This window comes from Tamandua tetradactyla, chromosome 4, assembly GCF_023851605.1.
Source record: "Tamandua tetradactyla isolate mTamTet1 chromosome 4, mTamTet1.pri, whole genome shotgun sequence".
Classification (NCBI taxonomy): Eukaryota; Metazoa; Chordata; class Mammalia; order Pilosa; family Myrmecophagidae; genus Tamandua; species Tamandua tetradactyla.
This window is the reverse complement of record NC_135330.1, coordinates 48,958,837-48,976,568: the sequence shown is the minus strand read 5'-3', so window position 1 is coordinate 48,976,568 and position 17,732 is coordinate 48,958,837. Positions and strand designations below refer to the sequence as shown.

The window sequence follows — 17,732 nt, the reverse complement described above, 5'->3', positions numbered from 1 at the left end:
CCGGGTCTTCGGCATGGCAGGCAAGAATTCTGCCACTGAGCCACCATGCACCACCCAGGACTTCAATGCTTTTTAATGCTAAATAATACTCTATTGTATGTAAACATTTTATTTATCCAATCATTGGTTCATGGGCATTTGAGTTGCCTCCATCTTTTAGTAATTGTGAATAATGCTGTTATGAAAATCAGTGTGAAAATATCTTCTGGGTGTAACCTAGTAGCGGGATTACTGGGTCATATGGTAATTCTATACTCAGCTTCCTGAGGAACTGCCAAACTGTCTTTCTCAGCAACTGCACTTGCTACCAGCAATGAATGAGTGTTCCTAGTTATCCACTTCTCCAACACTTGTAATTTTCTGCTTTTTAAAATAGTAGCTATTCTAGTGAGTATGAAATGGTAGCTCACTGTGGTTTTGATTTGCATTTCCCTAATAGCTAATGATTCTGAGCAGCTTTTCATGTGCTCTTTTGGCCATTTGTATATCTTCTTTTGAGAAATGTCCAAGTCTTTTGCCCATGTTTTAGTTGAGTTGCCTTTATTGTTAATGTCTAAGATTTCTTTATATATTCTGAATATTAAACCCTTATCGGATAGGTGGTTTCCAAATATTTTCTCCCATTGAGTAAGTTGTCTTTTTACTTTCATGATAAAGTGCTTTGATGCACATAAATTTTTAATTTTGATGGGGCCCCATTTGTTTTTTTTTTTGTTTGCTAATGGTTTGGGGGTAAAGTTTAAGAAGCTATTGCCTAACACAAGAACCTTGAGATACTTCCATACATTCTTCTAGGATTTCTATATTTTCTTCTCTTTAGGTCTTTGATCCATTTTGAGTTAATTTTTGTATAAGGTGTGAGGTCTCTTTCATTCTTTTGCATATGGAGATCCAGTTTTTCCAAAACCATTTGTTAAAGAGATTATTCTTTCCTAATTGAGTGGACTTAAAGACCTCTGATTTTATAAGTCATGCTATAACCTTAAAATTCTTGTTTCCTTAAATAAACAAAAAGACAATTATATGATGTGCATAGAGTTTATTTGGTACACCTATCAATTCCTACAGTAATAATACAGCTGACCAGAAATGGTCCACACAATGCCCACCTGCACTCCATGTCTAAAATGATGGATTGAGCATGGTATTTTGCAAGGCTGGAATGGAGAAAAAGTCAAGGTTCCACAGTATCAGTGAAAACTGCTTTTATCATGAAGTTAATTTAATATGTTAAAATGTTCACCCATTTTCTATTAGAAAACAGCTGACATGGCACTGCTAGGTATATTATTTTACATTAAATTTGAAAGATTTAACAAAGCATCAGCTAGTTTAGCAACAGACTAGAATAACCTCCCCTTCCAGGGTCTTTTCCTTTGAAATGAAATAAAATTTTTATAAATCAAACTTTATATACCTTTAAGCACCAGCTTGACAATTCATAGTTTTCTTTCAGTTTTATAAAATATTCATGTTTTAAAAGGTAAAGTGAATGTAAAAGTGTAAATGTAATTAAACAAATCACTGGTCTGGATACTTTTTAATTGCAAAAGTTGCAATGTATTACTACTATATTCACTTTTTTGAATGAATTTGGTTATAGACTTGAAACAAAACATTTTCCTTTTGTCTCAAAAAGTTTCCTTACAAAATTATTCATTTCTCAACTGTACAACTGTATTTTTCACTCATGGTGTTAAATATGCAACTTGGTCCTTAGAGGTCATGTAACAGCCATCAAGTCCAGCTTCTTGGATAATTATTATACAAGTTAATAAAATACAAACCATCGCAAAATATTACTGATGTTAACAGTCATGTATGTATAATAAATACACTGGCATACCCACATTAGTCTGTTAATGGTGTTTAAACTACTAATGTGCAGTCAGGTTTTAAAATGTAATAGTTAAATTTCCATTCATTATGTAAAATTTAAAATTCTACAAGACCCCTTGAGTTCTATGCTTCAGAAACTCTAGAATACTATTAAGGCATTACTTAATGAACAGACTCCATGAAAACAATGCTTGTATTGGAGTACTAGTCACATTTTAAGGCAGTGAAAGGTTCACTTTTTCACTTTAAGGCTCTTACATACTTAAATTTAATTCCATGAATTCTATACATATTATTCTGTGTAATGTGAATATTCATTGAGTGGCCAATTTGGAAAAGCAATGCCTGTTTATAAAGGAAATGGGACAGTTTAGAACTAGCATATAATACTCCTGCCCACAACCCCATCTGATTTTTTTAAAAGACTTTCACTTATCTCATCTCTTTGGAGAGTTCTCTATCAGAGGTGGCAAAACAGGAATAAAATGTATAACACAAATGCAATGTCTAGTCACATCACAACAAATTACATATAGTCCAAATTAAGAATAATCTAGTTAAAAATTTTTTTCTTGGCTAATTAATTGTATGCTTTTAACTTAATTTGACTCTATGATTCTGAAACAGTTTACATTTACAAATAAAACCTTATAAGTAATTTCAACAGAAGCTTCAATACAGTGTTTTCAATACTACAATATTCCATCAATTATCTGCAGTAATGACATATTAATTATATGGGGATAATAGCAAGCTTTATCCTCAATCACTATTCTGAATAACCTAAGGGTTCATTAAATGAAGCCAGCTGAAACATAACTAGTTTACTATTAATTTTGTTTAGACAAAAATTCTGGTAACTTTTAAAAATGCAGACATTAAAATATATTTTAAAATAAAAAATATTACCTGTGTTCATTTTTATAAAAACTAATAGCATGGTGATACTAACCAAAATAGAAGCAGAGAAAAATCTTGGAAAGGATCAGAAACAGTTAGCATTTGTATATTTTCACTGCATTTACAAATTTATTCTCACTGAAAATAATTAATTTCAGTAATAGAATTTTGAAACAGCTCTAATACATGTTTCTTTTTACCATTGTCCAATGTAATTTGGTATATTCAATGTTTAGGAAAATGTGTCATTATAATTTTATTCCCATGTATGTATAACTACATTATTTTATTAATTTTTACACAAAAATATTACCATACCATTAAAATTTTAATTAACTTTAATTTTTCCAAAAAGCAAATAAAAAAAAATTGTCAGTGAAAAAAACTGAATGTGAATACAAGCTATTTACAAGAACTTTTATGCTACAAGCCATGTAGATCTAAGTTCAGAGAAATATTTATTAGACCAAAGACTCTGCTGCTGGTCTTAATAATTATGAAGCATGAGCACTGAAGCATGCTATTTTCTGAAAGAGTCTATTTAATTATTTCTTAAGGGTCCTTATTTGTAGAGCAATTATCTCCTAAACACAGGTAGGAACATCTATAATTTCAAACAAAGACTGAATAATTTATCTTACTCAAAGGGCCATAAAATAACTGCAAATATCTAAAACAAAAAGTATATGATGTAACTTGGTTTGGGGAGAGAATATGTCGATCCAGTTATTTTTTCAAAGAGACATACCCATTATTAATATTTTTTTTAGTATGCTGTATGGCAGGGTCACATTTCATTCTGACATACCTATTATTAATCTGAAAAAAAAAATCTTAAATCTATATGGAACAAAGGCAATCTGCAGGTCCCTAATATTCATACCAAACCTAAATGTGGGTCTTGTTATTTTTATTACCCAGGTAGAATAAGACTAGAAAAAGAAAGAGAAGACAAAAATGTCAGAAGAAAGGAATTTAAAAGAAAAAGAGAATTATGAGTAATTTTTCAATAAACAAGAGATTAGGGAGGAGATAATAGGGAAATTCTAAATAAAATGCATATATAGTAAATACAACTAATTTCATAGCTTAACCTATCTTGTTTTTTTTTTTTCCTTCTAATTCTTCCTGGTATTAGGAGAATTAGAAGGATTCTAATGGAGGCTATATCATATTTCTCTAGAGGGCATACTACCTTAAATTGCCCCAAACCTGTGGTTTTATGAAATTAGAATTTTGGACTTTTTTACTACTACTATAAGGACAGCACCAAGAAATCTGTATTTTTTTTCATTAATGTGCTTTTGTGTGTGTGAAAAATAACATATATACAAAAAAGCAATAAATTTCAAAGCATATCACAATTAGTTGTTGAACAGATTCCAGAGTTTGGTATGGGTTACAATTCCAAGAAATCTGTATTTGTGGGAATTATATCTTTATGTCAAATTAAAATAAGTCCCAAAAGAGACTATAATGATTTAACTTTTGATGCTTTCTGGATGTAGCTTTATTAATGCTTTTAAAAATGTAAGACACATCCCAGACCCTGAAAGTCCTTCACTTTCCAAAGCAGTGATTTATTTTTTCTCCACAGAATCTCAGAAAGTAAGAAAGCAAGCCTGACAAAAAAATGCTATTTTGTCATTTGGAGATTTGGCTATTATTTTAAAAGATTAAGAAAATGTATTAATAGCATCTCCTTATTTAGAGTATGAGTTTGTTTTTCTAGATATATTCAAGAGGATCTCACATTTGGGATGAATCTTTTTCTTTATATCATAGAATAGTGACTTGTTAGTGAATACATTTAATGTGAAAATGTTTCTCTATATTTTTACACTCTATTTACAGGAGTGTTTTAAAAATGGTCTACTGAGATATTTTTCTAAAATATTTTTCTTTTAAAATATATCCTATGAAGAATGTTTTCAATTAAGCAAAAAAGAGTTCTAACTTGTCTTGCAAGTCATCCCAATTTTAACTTTTATACAAATATCATTGCTACTTTTATGATTTAAACATAAAATGTTACCTTTTAAAAATAGTGAAACTCATTTACAAAGGTTGAATTGTTTGCTTACAGTTACACAGTAAATTAGATAAAGCAAGAGATTCCAGAGACGTAATACTAAATTACATCCACTAGCATCTTGCCTCACTAATATTCTCATGGTTATTATAACTAAATAATATATAGCAGTGATAAAAATGGAATTTCTAAGAAATGTCAACTAACCAAGGCAGGATGGGCTTATAAGATTAGCTTTTGTTTTACGAATCACACCTATATCATGAACATATTTACATATTATGTAGGAAATTTTATTTAAGATTGTTTTAAAAAGTAGCATTTCCCCAAATATTAATATAAGAATATTCCTAAAATTAACTCAGAACATAATAGTTGTTTATCACTTGTACATTTTATTCTTGGGGTAAAGTTAAAAAAAAATTTTCTATAGGACTATTTTCTATGTCAACACAGGTTATTAAAACATTATTTGTGCTGGAGGATTACTATGAATTACAAAATTATACATGTTCACGATCTCAGTTTCTCTACTCCCTAAAGCAAGCATGAATAAACATTGTTTCCTACTATCTACATTAAAATATTGAATAATACTATTTTATCCTCTACTTTTTTGAGTCAATATCTTCATGTTGTGTGTGTGTGTAAAAAATGAATACTGGAAAAGGATTTAAGAGACTAAGATTTCTAGGTCTAATGCTCCAAAATCAGACTCTCTCTTGGTGTTATCTTGAGGCCTAATAAAATAAAAAAGTTGACTTATAAGTTTCAAAGGTTTCTTTCAGCTCCAAAATTCTATGACTTGAAAATAAAGTTATCTTCTATGTTGGTTCCTTTTTGTTTTGATTCTTTTCTTTCTTAAATCATAACCCTAATCCATTTAATGAGATATCCCTAAATACTTCATAAAGGTCATGTCTAATCTGATACCTGATGGGCTGAATATTAGCTCCTAGAGATATCTAAGAAGACTACAGAAACATAACTAAAGGAATAAACCCTTATGCTATATTCCATTTAACATTCCTATTAGGAATAAAAAGCTGTATTATGTCATAATTTTTAGAAAACCTTGGGGTATACTGAAAGAATTCAAGAGCTATTACACAATTCTTCTAATTTCTTTAAACTTTAAATTTACTCTGAACAACATAATATACCTATTTTTTTGGGGGGGGTGCATGGTCCAGGAATTGAACCCATGCCTCCCACATGGAAAGCAACATAATATTTTAATGTATTAAAAAGTAGCTAACATGTTAAATTCAGTGTTTGACAGAGGGTTAAAAATCACAATGTTTTCAAATCTACCCATACAATTGGCTGTCATGACATCAGAAGCAAGGCTTTTTTTCCTCCCCATTACTAGTTTTGCTGGCCAAAAAAAAGTCACAGGTAAATCAAAACATTTAAAAAATGCTTCCAGTTCCCTTGAAGGAATGGCTACACATCAGAGCCAGCATTAATATGTCAAACAGGAGTTTGAAAGGAACATTTTCCTATCACTCCCAGTGCCCAAATTTCCCATAAAAATGAAAATATCTCCATAAACTCTACTACTACTAAAGTCTTCCTTCCTACAGAAACAAAACCTCTATTCCCTAAGCATGTAAAAGGTTATAATTTACATTTACTAGAGTCTAACTTTTCACGTAACAGAAGGAGGGACTTTATAAACTGACAGTAAATCTTAATATTTAGAGGATAATGCATAAAATCCAATTTTTATGTGTAAGCTATCTTAGACACCTATAATGAAATTCTGAGCAAAAATGTTGGCATTTCATCTGGTTGCTTTAATGTTAAACCTCCCCATGAAAAAGGGTTTTCTTGCTCAAGAAAATAATGCACTTTAGAGTAACGAAAAGAAGTTTAATATATACAAATCGAATAGAAAAAAAAAATTCTTAAAAGACTGCTTAGTGGTATAGGTTACTCAAAAACTGCCTTTCAAGCCTAAGGAACTAGCTTACATTATTATTTTTTATCCACTATCAATGTTTACCACAAAATGACTAAAGAACAAAGAGTTAGGAAGCCATTAATATTTTTACAATTAGAAAGTATCTAAAACCCATTTATGATTAGCTAAAAAATGGTTTTATTTTAAAAATAAGGGGAAAGCTAATCTGGCTATAGTTGAGATTTTAATGGTTATACTTTTAAGATTATGGATAGTGAGTTAAATACATGAAACATTTTTTGTTTTCACTGAAGAGTATGAAAAAATGTGAATGCATGTGGCTATGTTGTTTTAATTCAGAGGAACTTATTGTTAAGTCATGTCCCTCTCTCATGGCAATAAAATAAACCAAAATAATCAAAGAAACCAAATAGGCTTCCTTCAGCAGACACCAACTTTGGGACCTCTTCTCAGGGATTTCCTTTATGCTTATGGTTAATGATACAAATTCTCTAAGTGTGAACAAAACATCAGAAATAAAATAACCTTTTTACTAAATAAGAAAGTTGTCACTTGCATGATCTTAGAAGGCTCTAGAAGGAATTTGTAAAACTCATTCATTATTTAATCAAATGTCTTAGTTTTTCCTCCCTAGGTATAAAAGTTTACAGATGATTTTCATATTCCATCACAGTAACGTGGTCTAGTGCATTTCAGAGTATTTGGAAATAATCAAAGCTGTCCTTTCCAAATGAAAACATTTAGGAGAACTTTAAGCACTTCCCAAGCTGTTAAAGTGTCATGATTTGGAACCACTTATACTTTTGGCTCTTACCTCTTTCAGTACAAAGGTTATGATTTTTGCCAAGCAAAATTGTTCTACTATTTTACAGTGTCTATTAACAAGAATTCTCCTTTAGATAGAGGAAGAGACAGTGTACTCTGAAGTTATTTGCCAAGAGCTAGTTGAGTAGACAGGAAGAACTTTGGCCTCATCTTATTTTCCTTCTTTTCTGGGGGTAGGATAACTTTCGATTAAGCACAAATTTACAATCATCTTTCACTGGATTAAGATCAGCTGGGAAGTAGCTGCGTATTTTTTGCGAGGTCCACCAGCAATGGACCTCTTAGATCATGCTGATGCTTATGGTTAAATCACATCTAATGTGAAATTTCGAATTACATCCAAAGCTCCAGTATCAAAACCACACATATCCAACATGCCTCTATCATCTGGGTCTGCAATGGTAAAACCATTTGATGTCATTCCACAAACAATCAATTTAGCTGGAATATCCATTTTCTGTAAGAAAATAAAAAAAAATATATATATATAAACAATTACAGTAAGGAAAAGCAAATATCCTTCGAAATTAAAACACTTTAAAATCTCTCTACTAGGGGGTACAAGGGGGTTCAGCGGTAGAATTCTTGCCTGCCATGCAGGACACCTGAGCTTGATTCCTGGCACTCCCCGTCCCCCCCAGCAAAAAAAAAAAAAAAAAAAAATCAACAAATGGGGCTGCAGTAACCGAAAAAGAATAAAATACGATCCGTACCACACAACGTACAAAAAAAAACCAGACTCTCTCTACTACAGTTTCTCATTACAAGGGAAAATGATTTTTTTTTTCTTTTCCTCGCTACAAAATTTGTCAATCATTCAAGGATAGACTATTTGATTTTTAAAAAGATGAAAAATAAAACTGGGTAAAGGACCAGCCCAAAATTTCTACTTCTTTATTCTATATTATTACTTGTTCTATGGGCTGCAGAATATCTTCATGAGTAGCCTGTGGACTTTGTACTTATGAAACCTTTACAGATATTTAGGGAAACCAACATTTCACCAAATATTAAACTTTTGGGGCAGTATGTGTGGGTATATGTAAATATAAGGAAATATTTGTCTAGAATTATTAATTTTTGGCCTATGACTTTAACATGTACAATATTCACATGTCATATTTAAGAACTTTTATTGCCCTCTACAGCTACAATTTAAGGTAAAAATAGAACTGTTGCGAAAAACAAACACTTACTGAATGTGCCCTATATGTCAGGCACTGTAATAAACTCCATTAAAAAATGTACCTTATGAATTGTTATAACAATCCTAAAACATAAGTATTATAAACTACATGACAGCAGTTAAATGATTTGTTCAACTCTACAATTAGTAAAAGAGAAAGACGCAGGGCCCTGAACCCAGGCTTTCTCGACTCTAAAATCTAATCTTTCTACCTGGTGTTCCTCAAACTTAAGTATGCAGTGGAATCCCTGCAGAGCTTGACAAAAAACAGATTGCTGGGTTTCAACACTGCCTCCCCTTAACCCCCCCACCCCAGTTTCTGATTCAGCAGGTCTCCCATAAAGTGCAGGAATTTTCATTTCTAAAAAGGTCCCAGGTAATGCTAAGGCTGCTTGCTGGTAGAGAATTCACTTTTAGAACAGCAGTTCTTGATCAACACACTCTCTTTCTGTTTCCAGTTGTACTAGCCACATTTTAAGTGCTCAACAGTACCAATGAATAGTGGTCACTGTACTGGGAGTGCAGAAACAGAACATTTCCATCATTTCAGAAAGCTCTATTACCGAGCACCGATTACAAGATAGAAATATCCATATACCTTAAAACAGGGCTTATATAACTTCACTTTACTTTTATATACTCCTTTAGCAAGACCCAGAAATTATACTTTGATTTTTTAAGGAGTCCAATGAATCAAGAAAAGAATCTATATTTAGTAAAATAAATATTTCTATTGATTATTATCAGAACTACTGTTTGCAAAGGATTTTGTTAGTATGCATAGCATTTTAACTGGTTGAAAAACAAATTATGTATGTGTTGCCAACACTCTTTCTTATTTTAAGCACCACTGATTCCATAAGTGCAACTGGATTGTATGCAAAGGTAAAGAACTATCTTTTGTAATATTTTTTTGAAAAAGACAGTGAATACTTGATAACTGAATATGACTTGGGGTGAGAAAGAATATTAGAATTCATTTTACCTTCCGATACTGCTTCAGAGCTACAGCAGGATGGATACTTCCAGCAAAGGTCTCATTATCAGTAAATACAATGAAGACGTCAGCAGCTGTATTTGTCTTCTGAGCCCATATCATTGGAAGAGAGCAATCAGTTTCACCTGCTGGGATCTAACTCAGAACAAAAATATGGGCAGGAATAAAGTAATGTGCCCTATTTTCCATACTAAGATAGTCAAAATGAATACTTAAAAATACTGGTTTTACATTATCTCTGTTTAGAGCCTATATATAGGCCTTTGCAAAGCCTGTATATTAATTTCTTGTTCTTGCACATCTCATGAGAAAATTAAGATAAAACACTTGTTCTCCCAAACTTAATACCATGCATGACATCAGGATAAAATTATTATACAATATATGTTAAGTAAACTTAATGAAACAGTCTGTTACCTGATTCATGGCCATTAAAACCTGCTGTAAGGTCATATCTGCAGTGACCGGATATGGTACCATTTCATCCGAAAAAGCAACTACATAAGAATCCTTTTCTGTTCGTGTGACAACCTGAAAAATTCAATGGTAATTTTCAGCAGATCTTGGGGAAATAAATACAATATCTAGAAATTCATACTCATAAAAAACAAACACCCTACAATGCTTATGTTATTTTTAAACTTAAATTATTGTGTTTTAGAGCTTTATGGTAGCAGTAGGATAGCTTTCAAATCCTTTTACAAAGATACTAATTCTCACAACAGTCCTTTGAAGCAAATAGAGTATGTATATATTCTTCTCTTATCAAATAAGGAATAAAGCCACAGAAGGGAAGCTAAGAAACTTGCTTATGATTCATCTACTCTTCAGTGACAAAGTCATGATAGATTTAAAGTCTCCTGACTTATTACTGGTTCTTTTAATATATGGTCATTAAATAATTTTTCTAAGTGTTATATACTTCCTCAAAAATACTATTAATGTTTAATCATTTGTTGTAAAATGATTAAAATGGAATTTCTATTCTTTTCTGTAGACATTCTTTTTCAATATACTTAAAATCTTGCTTTACAAAATTATCTTTAGTTTTGAAATGACAGAAAAATGTGTCAAATAAGGTGAAATGACAAAAATAAGTGAAAACATAACTGTTGATGGTATCTAGTTTAATGATTTGCCCCAGATCTAACATTTTTATAGAGTGGCAAAATTCTAAATTGTCTTAAGTCTTTTTTACCATGCACATTGCTGCAGCAACTGTACTTGCATTGAGTATACTACCCAAAACTCTTTGGTTCATAGAAGCACTAACATCAACAGCCAGCAAGAAACGCTTTCCAGTTGGCTCAACTGTCTAAAGAGAAAATAAAACAATCATAAATAAATGAAGCAATCACAGATATTGCTATACAGATTAAGTTTCAAACAAATCATAATTACTTTTCATTCAAAGGTAAAAACGATTTAAAATAAATGGTCTGATTTTTTTGATTTACCAAGTAAATGACAACTATTTCACCATGCTTAACTTTTTCTAAAGGTAAAATAAAGAGAATATAATAACTGAAGTGGGATTTCCATTTCTAAAAAACTCATTAACTATCAAGACAGATAAGAGTCATCTACCAACTAAGGGAAAAAACACAGGACAGATGTGCATATCAAAGTGCCTTCCAGAGGAATGCAATTTTTAAAATTTGCAATTTAAAAACCATCAAAACTATTTTAAGATAATTTGTTGCTTGTGGATATGACTTCCAGGGATGAGCCTGGCCCTGGCATCAATGGATCAACAATGCCTTCCTGACCAAAAGGGGGAAAAGAATTGCAACAAATAAGGTATCAGTGGTGAGAGAGTTCAGAATAGACAGGCTACTCTGGAGGCTACTCCTACACAAGCTTCAGCTATCTATTCCTATTTATAATGGTTTGCCAAACCCCAACCAAAACCATTCCTGCCAACCCTAAAGAACACCTAGGACTTTATCTGGATTCTTCAAAGGTTCCATGCACTGTGATTACTTTGCAGAAACTTACAATCTCCAGATGGGTTCCTAGGACACATAAGTCCTGAAATGCAGAGGGCCAGCCTTTCCAGAACATCAACCCCTATTCCAAATTATCGACAGCCCTTTACAACATGAAAAAGTTTAAATGGGCATAGTCCAAATACCCCCAAAGATTGGGAGAAAGATCAAAGAAGAAAGTAGAAGTATAACAGAGAAAATAGGGTTTAACAAATGAGAGTATGACTGCTGAACCATTATATTGATATTTCTTTTAGTTTCTAGTGGCTTGGAGCAGCTAGAAGTGAAAAACCTAAAACTGTGGAACTGTAACTCATACAAACTCTGAAATCTCTTCTATAAATAATCGTTCAGTGTGCTTTGAAATTTATTGCTTTTTTGTATATTTTATTTTTCACCAAAAGAAAAAAAATTGATTTCTGAACAAAGGTAGGGAGAAATATGTTACTCATAATCTTACAATGTTTATTATATACCTAACTGCACATGAATTAAGGAAAAACAAATGAATATCTGATCAAAATGACTTTTACTATTAATACTATCACTAAAATGTGTTTTATAAAAGATAGCCCTGTGCCATTTGCTTTAAAACAAAAATAAAATCATTACCTTAAATGTTTTGTAAAAAGCAGTGTCCAATGCTTTCAAAATGTCTTCATCAGGGCGCCATTTCAGTTTTCCTCTGAGCCCATGGCCTGTTTTGTAAGTTTCTAATGCAATTAAAACATGAAATGGATGTATACGAGCCTAGAAACAAAGACAAAATGCAAAATTGACTTGAAAAATAGTAACTATATATCTTCTTGGGTTTTTAAGTTCCTGTTTGTATCTAACATTTCACAAAGAAAAGAGAAAAATAAAGACAAATCAACCAAAGATTTAAGAGTCAAAATGCAATTTGATAAGAGAGAACTCTTAGAACACCTAAGAAATACACAGACAGTATTTCAAAAATTTAAAAGCCAAGTTTTTCAGTAAGAAGCAGCCAACAAATGACACTGACAATGTTTACCTTTTTTAACAGTTTTTCATTACACAGTTTTTCACATACTAAAGATACTTCTGAATTTCCTGGTTCAAGCACTGAATTAGCAGTCATCTTTCCTAGATTCCTTAATAATGCAGTAAGAGGCATTTCTTGCAACAAAGCCTTCCACACCTATTTGATCATAGGAAGAAACATAAGGAATTAATGGAAAATGAACCAATATCACATAGCTAGATCAATAACAATATTAACAATATATTCTATAGGCCTTTCTTCTGGGGTTCAGAGAACTTTCAGAATGAAATTTTGTGCTTACTGGTCAAAGGCTTATCAAGTAAGCTAACTTGTTCTTCACAAGAAAATGGAAATGAGGTACATTTTTGCACAAGTACTACAAAGAGGACTTTGCTTTCTTAACTGACATGGTCAATAACCAGGAGTGGAACTAACACTGGCTGAAAGCCAACTGCATCCTGGGCATTGTGTTAGGTGTTCCAAATTAGCATTAATTTCAAGAGATACCTCGGTTAAATTTTTTTTTTTAAGAACTAATGAATATACACTAACCCAAATATTCATGTTTAACCATATACCACAGCATATTATAATCTACTTACCTCTTTTGACTTTAAGTGATTTGTTAGAAGATGTTCCCTAACTAATCTATGTTCTTCTATTAGATGAATGACTTCCAGTTCATCTTTTGTGCGTTTCACTTTCTCTACAGCCTCCAAATACTTCAATAATTTTTCAGTCTCCACAGAAAGTGCCTTATCTTTATACAATTCATGGACCTCTTTCCAGCCCTTTGTAATATATTTGGTCACGATAGCAAGTCCTTTAACAAAATAAAGAATTGAAAAGGCATGTAGGATTACCAGATTAAAAAAATACAATATATGTTTATGTTTACTGAGAATGTATCATATGATAGATTGGGCGGGAAGTGGTAAAAGCCTGAATCCACAGTCATTTTATTACAGATTTTTTTTATGACACTGGAATTAGAAATTTTGGTAGACAATGCCTACCACAGGTTCATAATCTAAGAGCAACTCACGAGAGTACAGGTATCATAATCTAATATTCACTCATCCTTTTTAGTTGCTATATATGCATTTTTGAATAATTACGTTAGGTGGAAGTAGACAGGTTGGATAGGTAATCATCATAATTTTTATAGCTGACAAAGTATTAACAGGCCAATTTTTTTAAAAAAGGAAAATAATGAAGTATTTATTCATTACTTCTACAATTACTTTTAGTAACAGAAAGAGTTTTGGACTGGAGATGAGGGAATCTGGGTTTTACTTAGTAACTCTGTGAATAATTGGCTGTATGATCTTTCTAGCCTTAGTTTTCACTTCTGTAAAGGTGGGATTAAATTTTCAAATTCATGTCACTATAGAGGGTAGCCAGGTAAAATAAATAAATGAATCAGGCCACGGGACTATAGTGAGTGGTTAGTGCTGTGATGAACTGAAAAGAGTATGCCCCCCAAAATAACTTAGCCAACTACTGGCTTAGTGCTGCCAAGCAAAGGTATATTCAAGAGAAGCTAGAATTTAGATTTTCATGTGAAGTCTTCTGATTTTTTAAAATGTTGACAAAGAGCTTTTACATTAGGAATTGAAATTTGTTCCTTCAGTATAGGCACAATGGCCATATCTATCAATGATACATTGGAGTTGGTGTGTGGAAATGCTAAGGAATAGAAAATGGTGCATTTCTTTAAATGCGCTTCAATTTACAGATGCAAAGGTAAGTTGCAAAACTGCTGGGAAATTACTTCATAAAACCTGACAATTTTAAAAGCATCCTTGGTGTTGATGTCCAATGAAACTATTGAAGTCTAATGAAACTGTTACTAAACAAAGCTTCATTTTGAATGAGGGGGTGCCTGTCCACTGAGGGGCCAATTGGTTGTGATGTTCCTAAGGGCTTGTACTATCAAGTTAAATTTGTGAAAAACTGGCAATGAAAATAAAAGAGAGCACTTCATTTGACAGACACTAAAGATATCACACTAAATGTACATTAATATGTCAATGAAATTCAAGATATTTCTTTTAATACTACCCTAGAGTCAAGTGATTAACAATTTGCTTAAATTATAAAGGTAAAAACCCAGTACATGAAATGTCACTTAAAAAATTTTATATTTTAGTTTGATGAATTGAGGGATTCCTGCCAAAAAAAAAAGTTGACATTCATTTTTTTCCCCTAAAATATAGTGCAGGCCAAATAAAACATACCTCCAAGCCAGATACAGTCAATGTGCTATTTGTGAGCTCTTAATTTAAATCATTTGATCAAAAGTTTTAATGCTGATATGCAGGAACTTCTAAACTATAACTCCTGCTATCTTCCAGATTTTGGTATGAATTTGTACATTAAATGCTTAATCAATTATTTCATGTGAGCATATTTTCTATTTTGTTTTTCCAATTAAAAGAAAAATTCCTTAATGGCAATAATAATTATTTTTATCCACCTAAGTTCTAGAATTGTGCTGGCCCCACAGTAGGTCTGCAATAAATACCTGAGTAATTGAATTACATTTTGACTTGTCTCATCTGTTAGAAATATCACTGCAGTTAAAAATTAAATATTACTTATTCTGTAGCTTAGAATTTGTTCCAAAATTCTTTTCATTCTGAGAAGCCCAAGCATCCTGTAAGCCTAAACATGATATTGCAATTATTATAGGCTTCAGGTACAAATTTTGTCCTCAACAATTTAGAATTAAAGAATCCTATGTGTGGGAGTAAAGTCAAGGACAGCTGCTAACTCATTTTATAGATGAAGAAACCACAGTCCAGAATACATTATTTGCTCAAGTTGAGAACCTAATGTGTAAAATTTCAACTAGCACTTCAATGTTCTTCCTTAGTTCAGTAATTACTTGTACCATTATACAGTGTCTTAACAAGCAAATACATAATGCTAGATCCCTTCGTCCTAAAGTCAAAGACTTTAAAAAAACTATGCATATGTTAGGAAACACAGTCTGGAAAAGGTCTTTCTAAATCTCACACAAAACTCTAAATTTATGAAAAAAAACATAGATAAGTCTGATTACACTAAAATTCAAAATTTCAGTTTATCAGAAACAATCTTCTCTCCCTAAATTGAAAGTGAAAGAACAAATTGGGGGAAATGCTTGCACTTAGTAACTCCTATGTTTCAAAAGTTCTTAGAACAACACCAGTATACAGTAGATACCCAATAAATATTTGTTCAATGAATGAATAGTAACCATAATCAAAAGAATAGCAACCCAATAGGTAAAAGGGCAAAGATATGATCATACAATCCACAGAAAAAAATACTAATCAATAAACATATGAAAAGATAAGCATCCCTAAAATGCAAATTCAATTAACAAGACATAATTTTCACTTTATTCCCATTAAAAAAGAGAAATTTAGTGTTCAAATGTGGGGAAACTGGTCCCTTTCACATATTATGTAGAAATGTAAATCAGTTCTGCCCTCTTTAGAATTATCTATCAAATTATAAAATATATATGCCAGTTGCCTTGTTTCAGTATTTCTATTTCATGATTTTATCATTATAGAACCATTTATTCCAAACAAGTTATTTCACTGCAATATTTTCATTATAGTAAACAACAAGAAAAGGAAGCTACATAACTGTCCAATAAGAGACTGGCTAAATAAATGATAATATGTTCATACAATGGTATATTTATTTCCATTGACTACAAAATATTAATAATATAAATTTAACTGAAATAAATAAGGTACATAATAATATTTTATAAAATATATATAGAACTATATTTTTAGGAAAACTCTAGAGTAACATACAACCTTTTTTTTTTTCGCATGGGCAGGCACCAGAAATTGAATCCTCTGGTATGGCAGGCGAGAACTCTGCCTGCTGCACCACCATGGCCAGCCCCATACAACTTTTATAATATACAGTGATTTTTTTTTTTTTAAGGCCAGGACTTATTCTTTCCACATTACACATTCCTGTATTATTCAACTATTTTAAAACAAGCATGTAATTTTTAACAAAAACTCAAAATATAAATGTGTATACAAATATCTGCAGTAATTTACTGTTTAAATTTCATTTGAAAAAGTTCACTTATAGTCAGAAATGATTAGAAATTACTGAGGAAATTCTGTTCAAGAAGATATCATTGCACTTCTAGTTCTCCAGGAACTATGTGTGCTAAATAAGTATTTTATATACATTATTGCATTTGGTCACAACAGTTGTAGGTTACTTTTCCCTTCCTGTTTTTAATAGATGAAGCTACAGAAATTCAGAAAGGTTAAGTGACTTGGCTTTAATGAGCAGAACTAAGATTTAATCTTATTTGAATATCTTTTCAAGTTTAACTTCTGAAATTAAGTTAAAAATGTCAAATTTTGAGCATTTTGAATTTTGTGGAAGCACACATTTTAATTATCCATGCCAAATAATTTTTAATTTCTTCCTAAAAAGATCTAAGCAGTTACTGTAATTCCAACTAACCACTTGAATGTCTCTCTTCACAGACATAAACAAAAACTTCTCTGAGTTACCATGTCCCCTGGCTAACAGCTTGAAGACATCCTGAATTGTCAGTTAAGTTCAGCACTATTTCAGGTAGCCTTCAGGTTCCATGGAATATGTCTCATGGGAAGACAGGGAGTATAAAAAATGACAAGGGGCTAGCAGAGTATACCCTGGTTATCTGCCATGTAGTGCCAAGGAATTGCTTTGCTTCTACAACTTTAATTTAATCTTGTCATGCTGATGTCATAGTCCATAATCACTTGGGTGAACACTGTGATTAACTATGGTGACATTTAAAATAACTTTATTTCATTTTTAAAATTTTTTATTGATATATATTCATATACCATGTTATCATCCAAAGCGTACAATCAATGGTTCACAATATCATTACAATCGATTATTTTTTCCCTTTCTCGTGAAAAATAACATATACAAAAAAAGCAATAAAATTCACAGCACATGGCAACAATTAGTTGTAAAATAGTTTGGTATGGGTTACAATTCCACA

General features: G+C 31.6%; 1 protein-coding gene across 1 annotated transcript in view; it reads right to left on the bottom strand.

Annotated features, from left to right (window-relative positions):
• Positions 1-3,006: 3,006 nt before the first annotated feature.
• RO60 (Ro60, Y RNA binding protein) overlaps positions 3,007-17,732 on the bottom strand; it is a 51,203-nt gene continuing 36,477 nt past the window's right edge. Inside the window, exons 3-9 of the mRNA XM_077157272.1 lie at positions 13,303-13,523; positions 12,710-12,856; positions 12,307-12,444; positions 10,905-11,021; positions 10,124-10,237; positions 9,695-9,841; positions 3,007-7,980 (exon numbers count right to left, since the gene is read on the bottom strand). Coding sequence (XP_077013387.1) covers positions 7,828-7,980; positions 9,695-9,841; positions 10,124-10,237; positions 10,905-11,021; positions 12,307-12,444; positions 12,710-12,856; positions 13,303-13,523 — 1,037 coding nt within the window. The 3' untranslated portion in view covers positions 3,007-7,827. The remainder of the gene's footprint in view (positions 7,981-9,694; positions 9,842-10,123; positions 10,238-10,904; positions 11,022-12,306; positions 12,445-12,709; positions 12,857-13,302; positions 13,524-17,732) is intronic.